Genomic DNA, 15,502 nt, shown 5'->3' with positions numbered 1-15,502 from the left:
AGTAAAAAGGTACAGAGATTAACATCCCATAACAAGTCTGGATGGCAAGAGATTCCCGAGGAAGGGGTGTGACAGAGAAGATGGAGTGAACGAGGGGAGTGTGGCAGCAGTGGGGTGAACTGGGGGACTCAGCAGGTCCTGTGCAAAGGCCTCTGAGCTCAGTGAACGTGAATGAACACAGAGGGGCTGCGGCTCGGAGATGAAGCTGAGACCTTGCCAGGCCATGTAGATCACAGGAAGGGCTTTGACTAGTACTCTAAGAGAAGTGGAAAACTTTCAGGGATAGATCTGAAAAAGGAAATATGTGCGCTTTCATTTTTTATCACAGATCACTCTGTTCGGAGACGGGCTGGGAGGGGGCCAAGACTGGAAGCAGAGATGGGGAAGAGCATCACGGTCCTGGTTCCCTTCCCCTGAGGTGGAGCAATGCCCCCGACGGCAAGAGAGAAGATCTGGCAACTGTTTAGGAGGAAGAAAGTCAAGGGTGATTTCTAAATTGCTGGCCTCACAGGCTGTGGTGTGAGCCATGAACGTACAAGAGGCTTACCTGGCAGCTGGACACACAGGTTGTGAGGTCAGAAGGCAGGCCTAGGCCAAACAGAGAGCACCCTGAAGCATTACACGTGGCCAAGGGGACAAGGGAGGAGGAAGTTCCTTCTTCTGTTAACGTTTCCAAGCTGATACATAACGTGCTAGGAAAAAAGTACACCCCAAACCTCCTAATTCTGCCACGGTAACAGGAGTGAGTAAAAAGACGGTACTCTTCGAGAACTAAAGAGAAGCTTCTCCAAAATATTTAGTTCTGTTGTTTTAAAATGTTATGTGAAAACATAAAGAGCTAAAACTGGCCAAGACATCCTTAAAGAACAAGGAGAGGAGACCTGACGCCCTCCCCCCACCTCCGTCCTCCAGAAATCAAATCTTATCACTGAGTGATATTAATTACGATAGCTATCATAGGGACTCAGGGTTCCACCAACAGACACTAGACTCAGTGGAACCACACGCACACGAAAACTTTATAACTGAGCTGGAATGACATAGCAATGGGGACAGAAGGGATGATTTAGGCTACCTTTACAGGGAAAAAATATGAAATTGTACCTGACCATCTCATACCATACACCAAAACCAATTCTATACATCCATCCAATTCATCTGTCCAATACGTCTACCTAATTCTGGACAAATTAAGGACCTAAACGCCACACAACTTTTGAGAAGAAAACATAGGCAAATAATGATCTTTGGGTATGACAAGATATAAAAAAGCACAAACCAGGGCACCTGGGTGGCTCAGCTGGTTAAGCAAATGCCTTCGGCTCAGGTCACAATCCTGGAGTCCAGGGATCGAGTCCCACATCGGGTTCCCTGCTCAGCAGCAAGTCTGCTTCTCCTTCTGACCCTCCCCCCACCTCATGCTCTTTCTCATAAATAAACTCTTTAAAAAAAAAAAAAAAAAAGCACCAACTGTAAGGAGAAAGAAAAATAAAATTCACCTACGTTAAAATGAAGACTTCTGCCCAACAACATATAAACATGACCTCAGAAATGTGAAAAAGCTAAAGACTGAGAGAGAATTAGTGCAATGTAGATCTAACAAAGAGTATGTGAACAATTCCTACAAATCAGTAAGAAAAGTACCAGAAAAGGAGCCCAGTCTTGCAACGTTTTGTTCCTCAAATGTCATTCCTGGGGGCGAAAAAGAAAGAGAGAGGCCAGCAAATGACACAGAGAAAGGGCAAACCATCTGGTGACACATTCCTGACAAAGGCCAGGAACAGGCACTATCCCACCTGGTCAGTAAGGACGGAGCCATTCTAACCTTCTTCGGAGAACAATTCGTCAAAAATGAATGAAAAAAAATATACTTCACATCCCTTTGATTTGGCCATTGCAGTTCTGGAATTATCCAAGAGATAAACTCTTTCACATATGTTAAAAAAAGAAAAAATGAGTCAAAGACATTCTCTGTAACAGATTCTAGTAGCAGAAAAATAAAAAATCAGAATGTTCAACAATGGAGGATAAGTTTAAAGAAAATTACATCCATGCAACGGAATCTGAACATGTTAATACAGGACAAGGAGCTATCACTTAGCTAAACTGCTCTGTGAAAAAAATCAAGATGCAGCACAGACTATTAACAAAAAAGGAACAGGCTAGAAGGTGGAGGATGGATAATTACGTACACCTGTGATCTCTGCAGGGCCGCCGCAGAAACCAGGAAGACGGACTGCCCCTGGGAAGGAGACTAAGGGACGGGCTCTAAAGGCATTTTTCCCTCACCGAACAGTACAAAATACCTTTCATTCGGTTTTTAACCACATATATGGACATACCATGTTCTCAACAAATGAAATTCCCTGCCACTCTCAAAAAAAAGAGAATGGTTTAAATAAATGATAATATGCCCATACTAATAATACTAACAAAACATTGTATTTAGCAGCTAAAAAACAAACGAACAAAAAAACAACAACAACAACAACAACAAACCCCACAGAGTAAATCTACATGTATTACAAAACAGGCACAGGGTTTTTCGGGGGTAATGAAAATGTTATAAAATAACTTAAGATGATGGAGGGCCAACTCTATAAATATACTAAAAGCCACTGAACTGTATGCACATTTTAAATGGGTGAATTGTAAGGCATAGGAATTCTACCTCAATAAAAGCTACTAAAAAATATATACACACACACGTGTGCACACCCCACCCCCAGCCACACAGAGGGGAGGGTGGGTGAGGAAACTCGGTTCAGTAAACTAAGGCCCCCAGGCCAAATTTGATCCACCAATGGGTTTTATAAAGTTTTATGGGGACACAGCTACACTCCTTCATTTCCAAGCTGTCTATGGCTGCTTTCATGTTATAAGGGCAGAGTTGAGTAATTATGACAGAAACAGCTGGGTTTGCAAAGCCTAAAATATTTACTATCTGGCCTTTTACAGAAAATGTTTGCCAACACCTGATATTAAAAACAAAGACCAAAACAAAACAAAAAAACCTAAGTTACATAGCTGAGTGAAAAACAACTGTAGGAAAACAGGGTCAGTATGATATCCTTTATGTTCTAAAATCACACGCAACATAACATGACATATTTTCAATGAGTACATGTAATAGTGTCAGGAAACGATCCCCAACTCATATCTATGGTTACTTCTGAAAGGGGACAGGCAGAAAGAATTGGGAGTTGGGGGAAGGGGTCTTTGGCTTTATTTGTAATTTATCTGAAAATTGTTTTATTTAAGGAGACAGTATCACCTGAGTAACTTTTTTTTTTTAAGTTAATTTTTTAAAAGCAAGGCTGGTAGCAGCAGAAAGTAACAGGACTAGGTTGGATTAAGACAGCGAACTCTGATCTTGGTAAGCACTGCCAGAATTTTAAGTGTTCTGATCCTACACCTACCTTTCAGTTTTTTCCCAACCTTTCTCCTGTTCCCTTCCCTTTGGAAGTGAGCTTTCCGAGGTTCATGGTGCAACGAGGTAAGGGCAAGAGGAACAGGAGGGCGAGAGGGCAGTACAAAGGAGGTAGACTGTGAATGGCTGGGCCTTGCCCACAGTCCACTGTTCTAGGGATCTAGTCCCCAGCAGGGGCCCCTGGGATGTGTGAAGACTCAGTCTCGGGCCTAGCAGTGCCCTGTTAGGGCTCCCGCTCACAGCCCTCATATTCCCAGCTTGACATGATTCACAAGGCCCTCACCAGAGCCCTGGGGCTTCTAGAGATTTCTGTACTTCAAGGAGTTTCCAAGTTTGCCTAGTCTTGTAACACAGTACACCTTAAAAATGAAACTAACTGATTGTGTCAGGGGGCAATTCAGGCCCCAGAAGGGCACGTGTGGAATGTGAGTCCCAATAACACTGCTCATGCTATCATTACAAAGATCAAATGGGTACAAATGATAAAAGACATAGAAGTCCATCTCTGGAAAAGAAAGTAAGCAGAAATTCCACTGGGGAAAAAAGTCAACTAGTTTAGGGCAGTTACTACAGTTACTATTAATTATGGAAATTGTGAACTATGGGAATGGACAGTTTTTTGAAGCAAAAGCATAAAATGCCAGAGGTGGTTTCCAACTCTGTGTATTTAAACAAAATGAGACCTCAGCTAACCTGTCTTCTAACCTAGACTATGTACAATTCTGGAAAAGATAAGAGCTCTAAAACAGCAAAAAAAGAAAGCATCCAAAGGTTTTTTTAAAGGAAGTAAATTCAGAAGACAGGATACTACTAAGGCCATGATATTTAATTTAAAGGGACCTCTGGTAGGTCTCTGCACAAGCAATTACCAAATGGGAAACTTGTGTAACTCTCCAATCGTGGGTCCCACAGCCACTTCTGCTTCTGAAACAGCGTAACCAGATAACACGAAGGGTTGCCGGGAAAACCTGACTGCATTTAAACTACAGGGATGGGGGGAAAAAGCACAATGACCAGGCTGCTCTCTCAAACAATCTGATTTTGAAAAGACTCCGCATAATTGCAACGAATCTTCACGAAGAAGAGGATAAGAAGTTGGGTGCTAATGAAAGAGAAGCAGTAAACGTTATTATATACACGGGCACGTATATTTTAAACTAAATAGAATTTAGGTTTCTCCTTGGCAAAAAAGGTTTGCTTCCGGTAAACTCACCTCCATGTTCTAGAAAGACTCGAACACATCTTTCCTTCCCTCGTGCTGCAGAGAAATGAAGCAGGGTCCAGCCATTAGCATCCCGGCCATTGGGAGAATAGCCTTGTTCTAGCATCTTCCGGACTGTGTGAACATCCCCAGCGGCCACTGCAGCCTGGATCTGCAATTCTTCCTGGAGCTCAGGGTTCCTTCGACAGTGGTGGTGTAACATCCTAGCTGAGTCCGCTTTTTACAAAGGATTCATTAGGTCACAGGGAACAGCCTTTGAGGGGAAGCAGAATTCATGAACGTTAGAATACGTGCTCCTCGTGCTGTGTCTGTTAAACAGCACAGGATTTTCCATTGTTAAATTACCTAAATCCTAGTAATGTCAGTCTATCCTACTACAACTAATTAACATGCACCTATTATGACCAAATTTCTGTAAGAATATAAAAGATTTCAAACAAAAAGCCAGGCATAAAGGTCTGGATTGCTGAAACAGGACAGGTCTTCTCTAGTCTTTTGAAAACTCAAAGTAAAGATCCCATGAGCACAGCAGCATTATTTCAGGTAGAATGGAAGATGATGTTGGTCAGCCAGAAAATGGGAGACAACAGAGGAACTGGATTTGTTTGATTTCCCTAAGGCACAGAGTTATAAACCACTCAAGGATTCTATCACAGATCCGTGAGTGAATATGGGGTGTCAAGGGGACAATTCATAGACTAGGACGACTACAGACCTTCAACTATGAGAAGCAGTTAAAAAAAAAAAAAAAGTAAAAACTCTAGGTGGGTCCCCTAAAGTATTAACAATATTTTATTTTTAGCCCCAAAGGGTGAAAGGTTTGGGGAGGGAGGGGAAAAGGCAGTGGGTGGGGCAAATGAAAGTAAAATGCAGAGACAACATGTATTTTTTCCTTTTACTTCTTCTTCTCTTTCTGTCCTCCCTACTCCGTTATTTGATGCACGATTAACCATCCCTTTTTTCTGCCAGGTGTCTTTTCCACTTTTCTAATTGCAGGTTTCCAGAAGTTTGCCTCTATAAGAGTGCAGGGTACCAAGATTACACAAAATACTTAAACAGTGTAAGAACTGAAACAAGCTGTTGATTCACCAATGTGAAAAAAAAATCATTTTAAAGAAAAAGGAGTGTACTGAATTTCTGCACTCCCTAATAGGTCACAAAGGAGGTATGCACTCAGACTCAATATAAAATGAGATCTCCTTCCTGTGAAGAAGGAAAGTCCAAATTGAACTGGTGAAAAGTGGTATCTTACACATGTGTGTGCAAAAACTTTTGCAGTACACTTTTAAGCTTTACAGAAGCTTATGGAAGCTTTAACTAACTTGCTGCTAAGAAGCCATTCCATCTAGGCTAATTTTAAGGAATAGATTAGACTCATCTCCTAATTAGTAGGCTTTCATTTCTAAAAATAAAAAGTTATGTGATAAAGTCCTTTAAAGACATTTTGGTCTCCTATGTAGGTTAGACATCTTGGGATAATCTTGTTACCAATAATAATTTATCTTGTAAAATTCCTTGTTATAGATTGTAGCAAGGTAAACTTAAGCCTGACCTAGGTCAAATCATCATAGCTTAAGAGTTAAATCAAATACCCTATGTTGTTTCATTCATTGAAAATGGTTATTTTAAACTCTTACATATTACTATTAAGTAACATAAAGGGAGAAATTTCCTGATAATTTGTTTTCTTAATAAACATGATTTCCCCCTTATCTCTTTACTTGATTACTTTTTCAATCAGCACTATAAAATTAAGTCTCTTAGAAATTTTAAAACTGAGAATCCTTTTGGAATAGGTTTCTGCTTATTTTTAGAGTTATAAGAGATGTCAAAGACCATTGGAAGAAATTAATTAAAATTACTACTACTGGGGTGCCTGGGTGGCTCAGTGGGTTAAAGCCTCTGCCTTCGGCTCAGGTCATGATCCCAGCATCCTGGGATCAAGCCCCCCATCGGGCTCTCTGCTCAGCAGGGAGCCTGCTTCCTCCTTTCTCTGCCTACTTGTGATCTCTGTCTGTCAAATAAATAAAACTCTATAAAAAAACTGTTTTTAAAACTACTACTACTATGTGCTCAAAACAAGCAGCTTCAGATTATTATTTTTTTAATGAGACAATTATCTTGGCACTTAAATGAGGTCTATTATGCAAGATCCAATCAGTATCAAAGCAAACCTGGGTTTTCTTTCAGCAAGTGTTGTGTTTATATGTTAGCTGATTTGAAGGAAAAGCAGGGACTGCACAGATGACCGATGACCCTCAGTCACTTACCTTATGGAAGAATGTCCCTTCTCCGGATACGTGGATTGCCTAATAACCATTGTGCACATACAGCATCGTGGGGAGGAGGCTCAGAGTGTGTCCAGCTTGCGGCGTGAATGAGCTTTCTTAACCTAAAGACAAATACCAATTATGGAAGATACCTAAAAATAATAAGAATCAGAGCTGCTGCACAATCTACCTTTGGACAAGCTTGAATTTTAGCATTTTATAACAAACTTTCAGAGCAGAGAAAGAACTCAGATAAGTTCTTAGAGAAAAATACCATGGTATCTATGTTAATCTCCAAATTGATGGAGAATATGGTTTATGTTCAGGAATTTTTTTTCCCCCTAAAAGGACAGTTTTTGAAAAAGAATAAAGATAAAAAAAAAAAATCCCACATTTGGAATTTGGATACAGACGCAGGTTCTTTTTGTTGTTTGCTCTATTCACAATATATTTTCAGACTTGCTTCATCTCAATTACTTTTTAACGGACACTGTAGGCGCTTGCTCTTTCTAAACAGGACAGAAAAGAAAGCCTGTGTTCATTCAATACAGTAGGTGGCCAGGCCCAAAATGGAATCTATGACAACTAAAAGGAGATTATGTCTTTCAATGCTAGTACTTCATACACCCAAAAAGCATTATGTTAACCATTTTGAAACTGTTATTCCTTTATGCATACATCAAACCAGGTAAAAGATCAACAGCATTTGTCAGCTTCCCCACATGAATTTTGAGAAAATTCTCTCTTAACCTGTAAGAAAAAGGCTCCTTCTCCACGTAAATTAAATCCTAGGTCTGTGAATACCACTAAGGTTAAGAGCACATGCTAAGTGACTTCACACACTACACTAGAATCACCCTAGAAATTACTCACTGGGAAAATGGCCACCCCTTTCCCATCGGGTGGGTGTGCTAAGCCCTGTGTCACTTCAGCAGGAAAGGTCGGGCCACCTGGCAACCTGACATGCTTTTGGGAAGATTGGCAATCACAGTGCGGCTGGGTGCACACCAGAAATTTCAACCCATCCAAATCAGGATAGTCTACTTGGATCCTTTCCTTTCTCCCCACCCTTTTTTCCCTTGTCAAACTTCTTCAAGAAAGGCCAAAGAGTTGGCCAAGATGCACTTGGAAATAATACCTGACTTAAAACTGCGTATCATTTCTAAAAAAAAAAAAAAAAAAAAAAAAAAAAAAAAACAAGAATATAAAAAAAAAAAAAAAAAAAAAAAAAAAAATGAATGAGACATGATCAGGACAACCCCTACAAGGCAAGCTGCAAAAAAATGCAGAACTACCCTTGCAGAAATGCCCAATTCCTGGGGGGTAGGGGGAGCGGCACAAGAAAAGAAATACACAAGACAGGCCTGGAGCATCTCACTGTGCCAAAAAGAAATCGATCAAAGAAAAACGGCAGTAATGGGGGTGTGTCACAGGAACACAGGAACCAACAAATAGAGCTCTCGATAGCCAAGATGAACAATTTGAACGAGATAATTCAAATACTACTGGATTCTAACCCAAAGTGTAGAATATCGTTATGCCCATATTGCTATCACTGGTTGAATAAATAAAGGAGGGGACGAGAAACAAAATCTGTGCCTAATTCCAAAGACCTATGTAGATTCTCCCTGCTCAAGGTAGTGCATAACTCCCCTCCCCTTTAGCATGGGCCATGCAGAGCGACTTCCTTCCAATGAGGATAGCACAGAGAGAGAGGCAAAAAGCATTCTGATGGTGAGAAACCTGAAAAACACTGCTTCAGCGCAGTGATCGAGGTTAACAGCAGCAGTGCCAAGTCATGTTCTTAGCATGATATGATGAGAATGACCATTTACCTTGGTGGTCTTTCTCTCCAAAGCCCATAATCTCAGACTAATTGTGAGAAAAACACCAGACAAATTCCAATGGAAGGACATTCTACAAAATACATGACCAGTACTCCTCAAAATGTCAAGGCCATCAAAAGCAAGAAGTCTGAGAAACTTGTCATGGCCAGAAAGAGCTTAAGGAAACAAGATGCCTAAATGTAATGTGATGTCCTGGATGAGATCCTGGAAGAGAAAAAAGGTATTAGGTAAAAGCTAAGGAAATGTGAATATGCTATGGATTTTAATTAAAAATACTGCTCACTGTTGGTTCCTTAACTGTGACAAATGCAGCTATTAATATAAAATGTTAGCGGAAGGGGCGCCTGGGTGGCTCAGTCGTTAAGTGTCTGCCTTTGGCTCAGGTCGTGATCCCAGAATCCTGGGATGGAGCCCTGCATTGGGCTCCCTGCTTGGCGGGAAGCCTGCTTCTCCCTCTCCCACTTCCCCTGCTCGTGTTCTCTCACTGTGTCTCTCTCTGTCAAATAAATAAAATAAGATAAAATAAAAAGATGTTAGTGGAAACAGGGTGTGGAGGAGTTTATGGGAATTCTGTTTTATCTGTGCACGTTTCTCTAGATGTGCAAAACTATGCTAAAATAAAACATCTGTTTAAGATGTGCAAACTGAGGGTCTCCAATGACGAACTTCCAGCATTTTCTACAAATGAACAGGAGATTATTTTCTACATGAGCTATATCTGCATTTCAAAAATCAACACCACTGGATGCATTATTTCCAAGGGTGTTCTTGGTATCCCCTGCCTCCCAAGAGAAGTGGAGATGGCTCTCCATGGTTTCCAGCCTTTAAGAATCCTTGCTCTTACGGTTTCCCATCTATCCATGGCCACTTCCATGAAGGCAGGGGAGTATGTGTGGAGGAGGAGATGCAAGATAGGGGTGGAGAGAATACGAAATGGTATTAATTTATTAATAATATCAAGAAAAGGCTGTGCTAGAAGATGAAGTGACTATTTCTCTCAACAAGAAAGGTGCACATATCACAGTAACTTGTGATAATGCTGTACGGGCTCCTTTAGTCAGACAGGTGAAAGTTCACTGAGAGCCTGAGTTTGGCACACTGTTGGGCCTTGGCCATCGGTGTTACCTCTTGGTAGAACTTTAACAGAAAGTTATCGGGGCACCTGGGTGGCTCAGTTAGTTAAGCGTCTGCCTTCAGCTCAGGTCATGATCCCGGGGTCCTGGGATCGAGCCCCACGACAGGCTCCCTGCCCACTGGGGAGGCTGCATCACCCTCTCCCTCTGCCCCTCTTCCCATTTGTGCTCACTCTTTAGCTCTTGCTCTCAAATAAATAAAATCTTAAAAAAAAAAAAAAATTCTGCATCCTTAACATAAATCAAATATACCCAGAAATGTTAAGATCACTTTTCTCTTTTCTGACAATGCTAAGTGCTATAAATAATAACTGTAAGTTTAAACCAAAAAAGCACACTTCACATGCATCAGTCTTTCCTGGAAAAAAACAGACACACATACCATGCACACATAATTCCTGTCAGCTTCATCCCTTAAGTTATGAAGGGCAATGACTTATTACCAAATATCCATTATAACAGTCCAAGGCACCAGACAAGTAATAAATTTTATCATGGTGTTTTGCGAGTTTGCACTTAACAATTTAGCTATCCACATGTGAATAAATTTTTTTTAAAAGACTATAGAACTGAAAAAGGAAATACACAATCCAGTGCTAAAGGGGTCTATTAAAAATCACAGAAGAAGTCCAGAGGTGAGAAGATTGGAAAAAAGTCTATTTCCCCTCCAGGGGAAGTTCGAAAATCTGAGAACTCCTGGAAGTCACCTATAAAGCAAAACAATATGGCCATGGAGGCAACCTTCTCAAGAAATATATGTGAATGTGAGTTGTTTTAAAGTAAAGACTCAGAATGACTAAAATTTGGAAGGTGCAATCTTAGAAATTCCATTTCAGGTTTCAGCCCAAAAAGAGAAATAAACATACAAAGAAGGAAGACTTCAGAATTACATCCCCAAATGAGCCACTCCCCAGTGTATATCATTTTGGGGAAAGTGTGTTGGGATTGTTTGGGGAATGTGTGTTGATAACAGGATAGTGCGTTGAATAGCGTGTGTAAATTTCACAAATCCATCTATTTCAACTCTCCATGGTGTCAAAAGAAAATCACACAGGCCTCTGAGCTTTTACACTGTTGACCATACTTGAAACTATAAATTTGGGGATTAGAATGTTACCACTAAATTCCATAAAGATGCCAAGTGAACTGCATTAAGTTGAAACCAAATTTCTTGCTGCACATAATTCAAAGAAGTTTATATTCATAGAACAGAGCGAAGCATAAGATAACCATAAAACAAAATATATTTAAGACCTGTCTGAAACTGTAGACAACTTTCACCAGATCTGCCACATGTCCCCAGTTTCCTTTGGCATACACGATTAGTCACTAATAGCTTTTTGCATATTATTTTCACTAAAAGTCCACACATTTTTGGATTAAGTGATACAAATTAGAACTGTGCTTTCAGATTTCACACCAACTAGAAACAAGATAACAGCTTGCTACTCAAAAAAGGAAATAAGCATTTCTTTGTAGAGCAAACAGAGATACAGGCTGGTATGAAAATAAAATCAGCAACTCCAAGGATAGTGGTTCTGAGGGAAAAAACCCTCCATGGGCTCAGAGGTCCTGGATGGCTGCAGGAACACAAGGTCCAACGTGTGCAACACCACTGAGGTCCATGTTGACCAGAACTATTTGTATGATCAAGAGTCTGGACCCCAAAATAAAGGATAAGTGTTTTTTAGTATCACTCTGCATAGTTAGCATGGTATTTATGCTCTAGAACAAGTAAGGGCATTCCTATTTCCTCCAAGTTGCTGGGCCTCCGGGTGATGCAAGGATGTATTATAATGCATGACTGATCTACAATTCTCATATGACTGTGCCTGCTTCGGCAGCGCGTATACAATTCTCCTATGATCCAGAGGAGAAACCAACCACTTTCACGGAATGTGGAAGAGGCAAGAGAGGAAACTGTATAACTCACTTAATCCAGCCTCAACTCAAAGCTTAAATCACTTAAGTATTGTAAAAGAGGAGGTCTTGTCAATATCATCTTAGTAACTCACGGTCTGGCACGATCATCTTATTAGCAGCCTCACAGTAGTACTGAAGAAGTTTGCAAGAAAGAAGACAATCATTCTCTACTGAGGGAGTGTCTTCAGTTGGGAATGAAATGAAAGGCTATAGGTCAGATATTAGGTATGCTTGTATAAACTTTATCTGACTGAAGACTTTCTAGGAATTGTATGAATTTCTATGTTATCCAAGCTAAATGTGAAGAAAATAGATACTATATGTAGCATAATTTTTTTTAAAGATTTTATTTACTTGATGGACAGAGATCACAAGTAGAGAGGCAGGCAGAGAGGGGTCAGAGGGAAGCAGGCTCCCCGCCAAGCAGAGGGCCCGATCGATGTGGGGCTCGATCCCAGGACCCTGGGATCATGACCTGAGCTGAAGGCAGAGGCCTTAACCCAGTGAGCCACCCAGGAGCCCCATATATGTAGCATAATATCAAGCAACTGTGAATGGTATCACTTCAGGTATAAAGACAAAAAACTATGGCGCCACAGCAACCTCAAAAGGCATCACTGAAGATCTTTAGTTAAAATCAGTTTTTCTCTCTATGTGACTATAAATCTATATTTGGTTATCAAATAAATCAGGTTCTTTACCTTTGTTTTTTTCCCCTGTAAATACCCATGTTCCTGGCAAGAGAATTAACACAAAGTTAACTAGTGGGCTCAAAAATATAAACTATCTTAACTGTCCATGTTGGCAAATAATTACCCAAATAAAACATTTTAAATGTTCAGCATAACCTAGACCAAACACTTTCAGTCATGCTGGTATCTGGAACTAATGCCAACAGTTTATCTATCTATTATCTATCTATCTATTCCCTAATCCTAGAAAAACTGTTAAAAGCTGAGGCAGAATCAATGAAATATTATTTAAGCAATGAGAATGATCTGGCTGGCAACCAGGAGAAAGCAGTGTCCTTTCTGTACCTTGATGCTTGACTTGCCACAGACCTTTTCTCTTACCATCTCAGGTGATAACATCCCTTGCAAATGAAAACACACTAGAGTTATATCTAAAGTAGAAAAAATGTTTAAGTGAGAAGGCCTGAATAGAAAATACATAATTCACTTTTCCCTTAAAAACAAACTTCATATATGTTAGCAAAAAAATATTCCTAAAGTCATCACTAGGCATCTCTCTGGCAATTTGCATATTTAAATAAAGAAAATTGCCTTTCACTTTATAGACTCCTGTCTAGTTTCTACTGAAATGAAGTGGACTCTATTTCAGGCTGCCCTAAATGTTCATCATGGAAGTCACTGCCAGATACTGATTTTCAGTCTCATTCAGTAGCATACACTCTCCCTTTGGTGTCCAGTTCCAGCTCTCAAGAAAACACAAACCCTCAAAGCACTTAAAAGTATCTTTAGCAATGTCTTCGCAAGTAAAGGAATCAGGAAAGGCATTAATTTATTTTTGTAGAAGGCAGAAAGTCCAGTGGAACAGAGTAAATCAAAAATTTCCTAATGTCTACTATTTTAAGTACTTCTTTGCACCTGAAATTCCCTAAACAATCTGAGATATTAAAATAACTCTGAGATTAATCAGTCACTTTATACCCCTGTTATTGGATGGCAGAGAAGTCATTCACTCCACTAATTTCTGAATTAACTCTTAGATAATTTCCCTGATCATATTCCCTCTTTAGGAATTACATGAATGTCCTAAACTTACCTTTAGTGCATTTTCAGAGGCAGCAACAAAATACAGCAGCAGAAATGAAACCACATGAATGAGATGATTAAATTTCAATCTAACAAATTATCTGTAAGGGTTTTGAAATGAAAAATCTTATCTATTAAGAGTGCAAAAATAAAGCTCTAGATCCTATACACACCAAAACATTCCTCTGTTTGCAAACTCTTGAGTGTCAAATGATTAACCTAATAGTGTATAAAGTTTTCTAAGTTCTAGAAAATCAAAGGTGTAACAAATATTATATTTAAAAGTTTCAAAATCCATCCATATCTGTCACACAGAAACACGAAAAAGCCACAAGAGTTAATTATATTCAAGTGCTTCAGAGGCAAATACTGCTTTCAAACTATCCACGCTATCCAAGAACACAGATTCACTTTTCACTAGAAAAGTCATATTATTTTCCAAAACTCATAAATTTCAAGCCATTACTGTATCTTCTACCAAACCCTTGTCAGTTAGTTAACTCAAATGATTTTTTGACAGAGGTAGAGGAAAGGTAATAGGAAGACATAAGGGGAAAACAGAAAATTGTGGTTTAATTAAAAAGCAGAGTCATTGAGAATTAACAAGCAATTAACAAGGAATTGAGAATTCCTATGAGAGTAAGATGTGAGGGGGGCTACAAAAAGGTCTCAAAGTCTCAGAGCAGGGTAAATGGTACAGTGTACCAAAAGATAATGCAGAAAACGGAAACAACATACAGAGAGAAAGGGGAAAATACATTTCTGAGATAAAGAAGTTATTAATTAAAATCTTAAGGATCAGGCACGGGCAGTGTTTTGTTTTTGTTGGGAAACTGAATGCCAGGAAAGAGTTACATTTCTAGGTAACTACGCTGAAAATAAAGCAATGCTTAATGAGATAGGGGCCAGGAATAAACAATGGGGGAGGGGAGGTCTGGCTCATTACCTTTAAAGAGGATGCTGGTCAGAGGCTCTCTGCTGCTTCTCTGGTGGGTGGCTTGACCCCTTCCTGCTCTCTCGTCTCCTCTAGCCGGCTCAGACCTGGAAAGCAAAAACCAGTGAGTGGTGCAGTGACCCAGGGGCGAGAAGGAGGGGGCTTCTGAAGAAGGGGTAGCAGAGGAAGAGTGGTTAAGAGCAGACAGGAAGAAGCAGTGATTCTCCCTCTCAGCCAGCCCCCTTCCCTTCGGGGGAGGTAACTGACTTTACCTGTCTCTTCAGCTGCTGCTTCTCTTCCTCCTTTCAGCCTTCTCCACACTCACCAACTTCTCCATTGAACAAACACTCCAGGCAGGGCCGGACACGGGTGTTCCTGATTCTTCTCGGTGCCTCACGGCCCCAACCCGGCGAGCATCCGGACGGTCGAGCAGAACTGGGGCGACGGTCCTGACCGCCGGGCAGCCTCGGAGCAGGGGTGCAGGGAGGAAGTCCCGGCTCGAGTGGGGGGGCAGCCCGGGTCTGAGAGCTCGGAGCAGGGGCTGCCACACTCGGGGCCGAAGGCTCCCAACTACGGGGGCACACGGGAGGTCTCGGGGCAGCGAGGTCCCGGGTCATACAGGGTCCTAAGTGCCAGCCGCGGGGGCTACAGGCAGGGGGCTTTCGGGATGCACTTTGCACTGGGCCACCCCCGCCCCCTCCCTCCAGCACTTTGGGGTCACTGGGATGGGACCAAGCCTTCAGCAGCCAATCAGCGGCCGCATCGGAGCCTGAGCTCGGAGCCGTAAACCAGGTCCGGGGTGGGTGGGGGTGGGGGGGTGGGGGCGACTTGGTTGGTTGGTTGCTTCCTTCTCTCCTCCTTACCCCCGGCAGCCCCCACCCCTTGCCTGCCGTAAAGCCGTCTGCGCATTCGCGACAGTTAGAGGAGGCGTGCCGATCGAGGTTGGGACTCGTCTCCGATTGGTTTCA

The 15,502-nt window shown here is 41.2% G+C and overlaps 1 protein-coding gene across 1 annotated transcript in view; it reads right to left on the bottom strand.

Moving 5' to 3' along the window:
• The window catches only part of ASB7 (ankyrin repeat and SOCS box containing 7), a 49,271-nt gene extending 33,918 nt beyond the window's left edge, over positions 1-15,353 (bottom strand). Inside the window, exons 1-4 of the mRNA XM_059371672.1 lie at positions 14,807-15,353; positions 14,547-14,641; positions 6,923-7,044; positions 4,644-4,905 (exon numbers count right to left, since the gene is read on the bottom strand). Of these exons, the coding sequence (XP_059227655.1) occupies positions 4,644-4,854 (211 nt within the window). The 5' untranslated portion in view covers positions 4,855-4,905; positions 6,923-7,044; positions 14,547-14,641; positions 14,807-15,353. The remainder of the gene's footprint in view (positions 1-4,643; positions 4,906-6,922; positions 7,045-14,546; positions 14,642-14,806) is intronic.
• Positions 15,354-15,502: the final 149 nt, after the last annotated feature.

This window comes from Mustela nigripes, chromosome 13 (assembly GCF_022355385.1).
Source record: "Mustela nigripes isolate SB6536 chromosome 13, MUSNIG.SB6536, whole genome shotgun sequence".
Taxonomy (NCBI): Eukaryota; Metazoa; Chordata; class Mammalia; order Carnivora; family Mustelidae; genus Mustela; species Mustela nigripes.
Note: the sequence above shows the minus strand (reverse complement) of the source record. Positions and strands in the feature narration are given on the sequence as shown.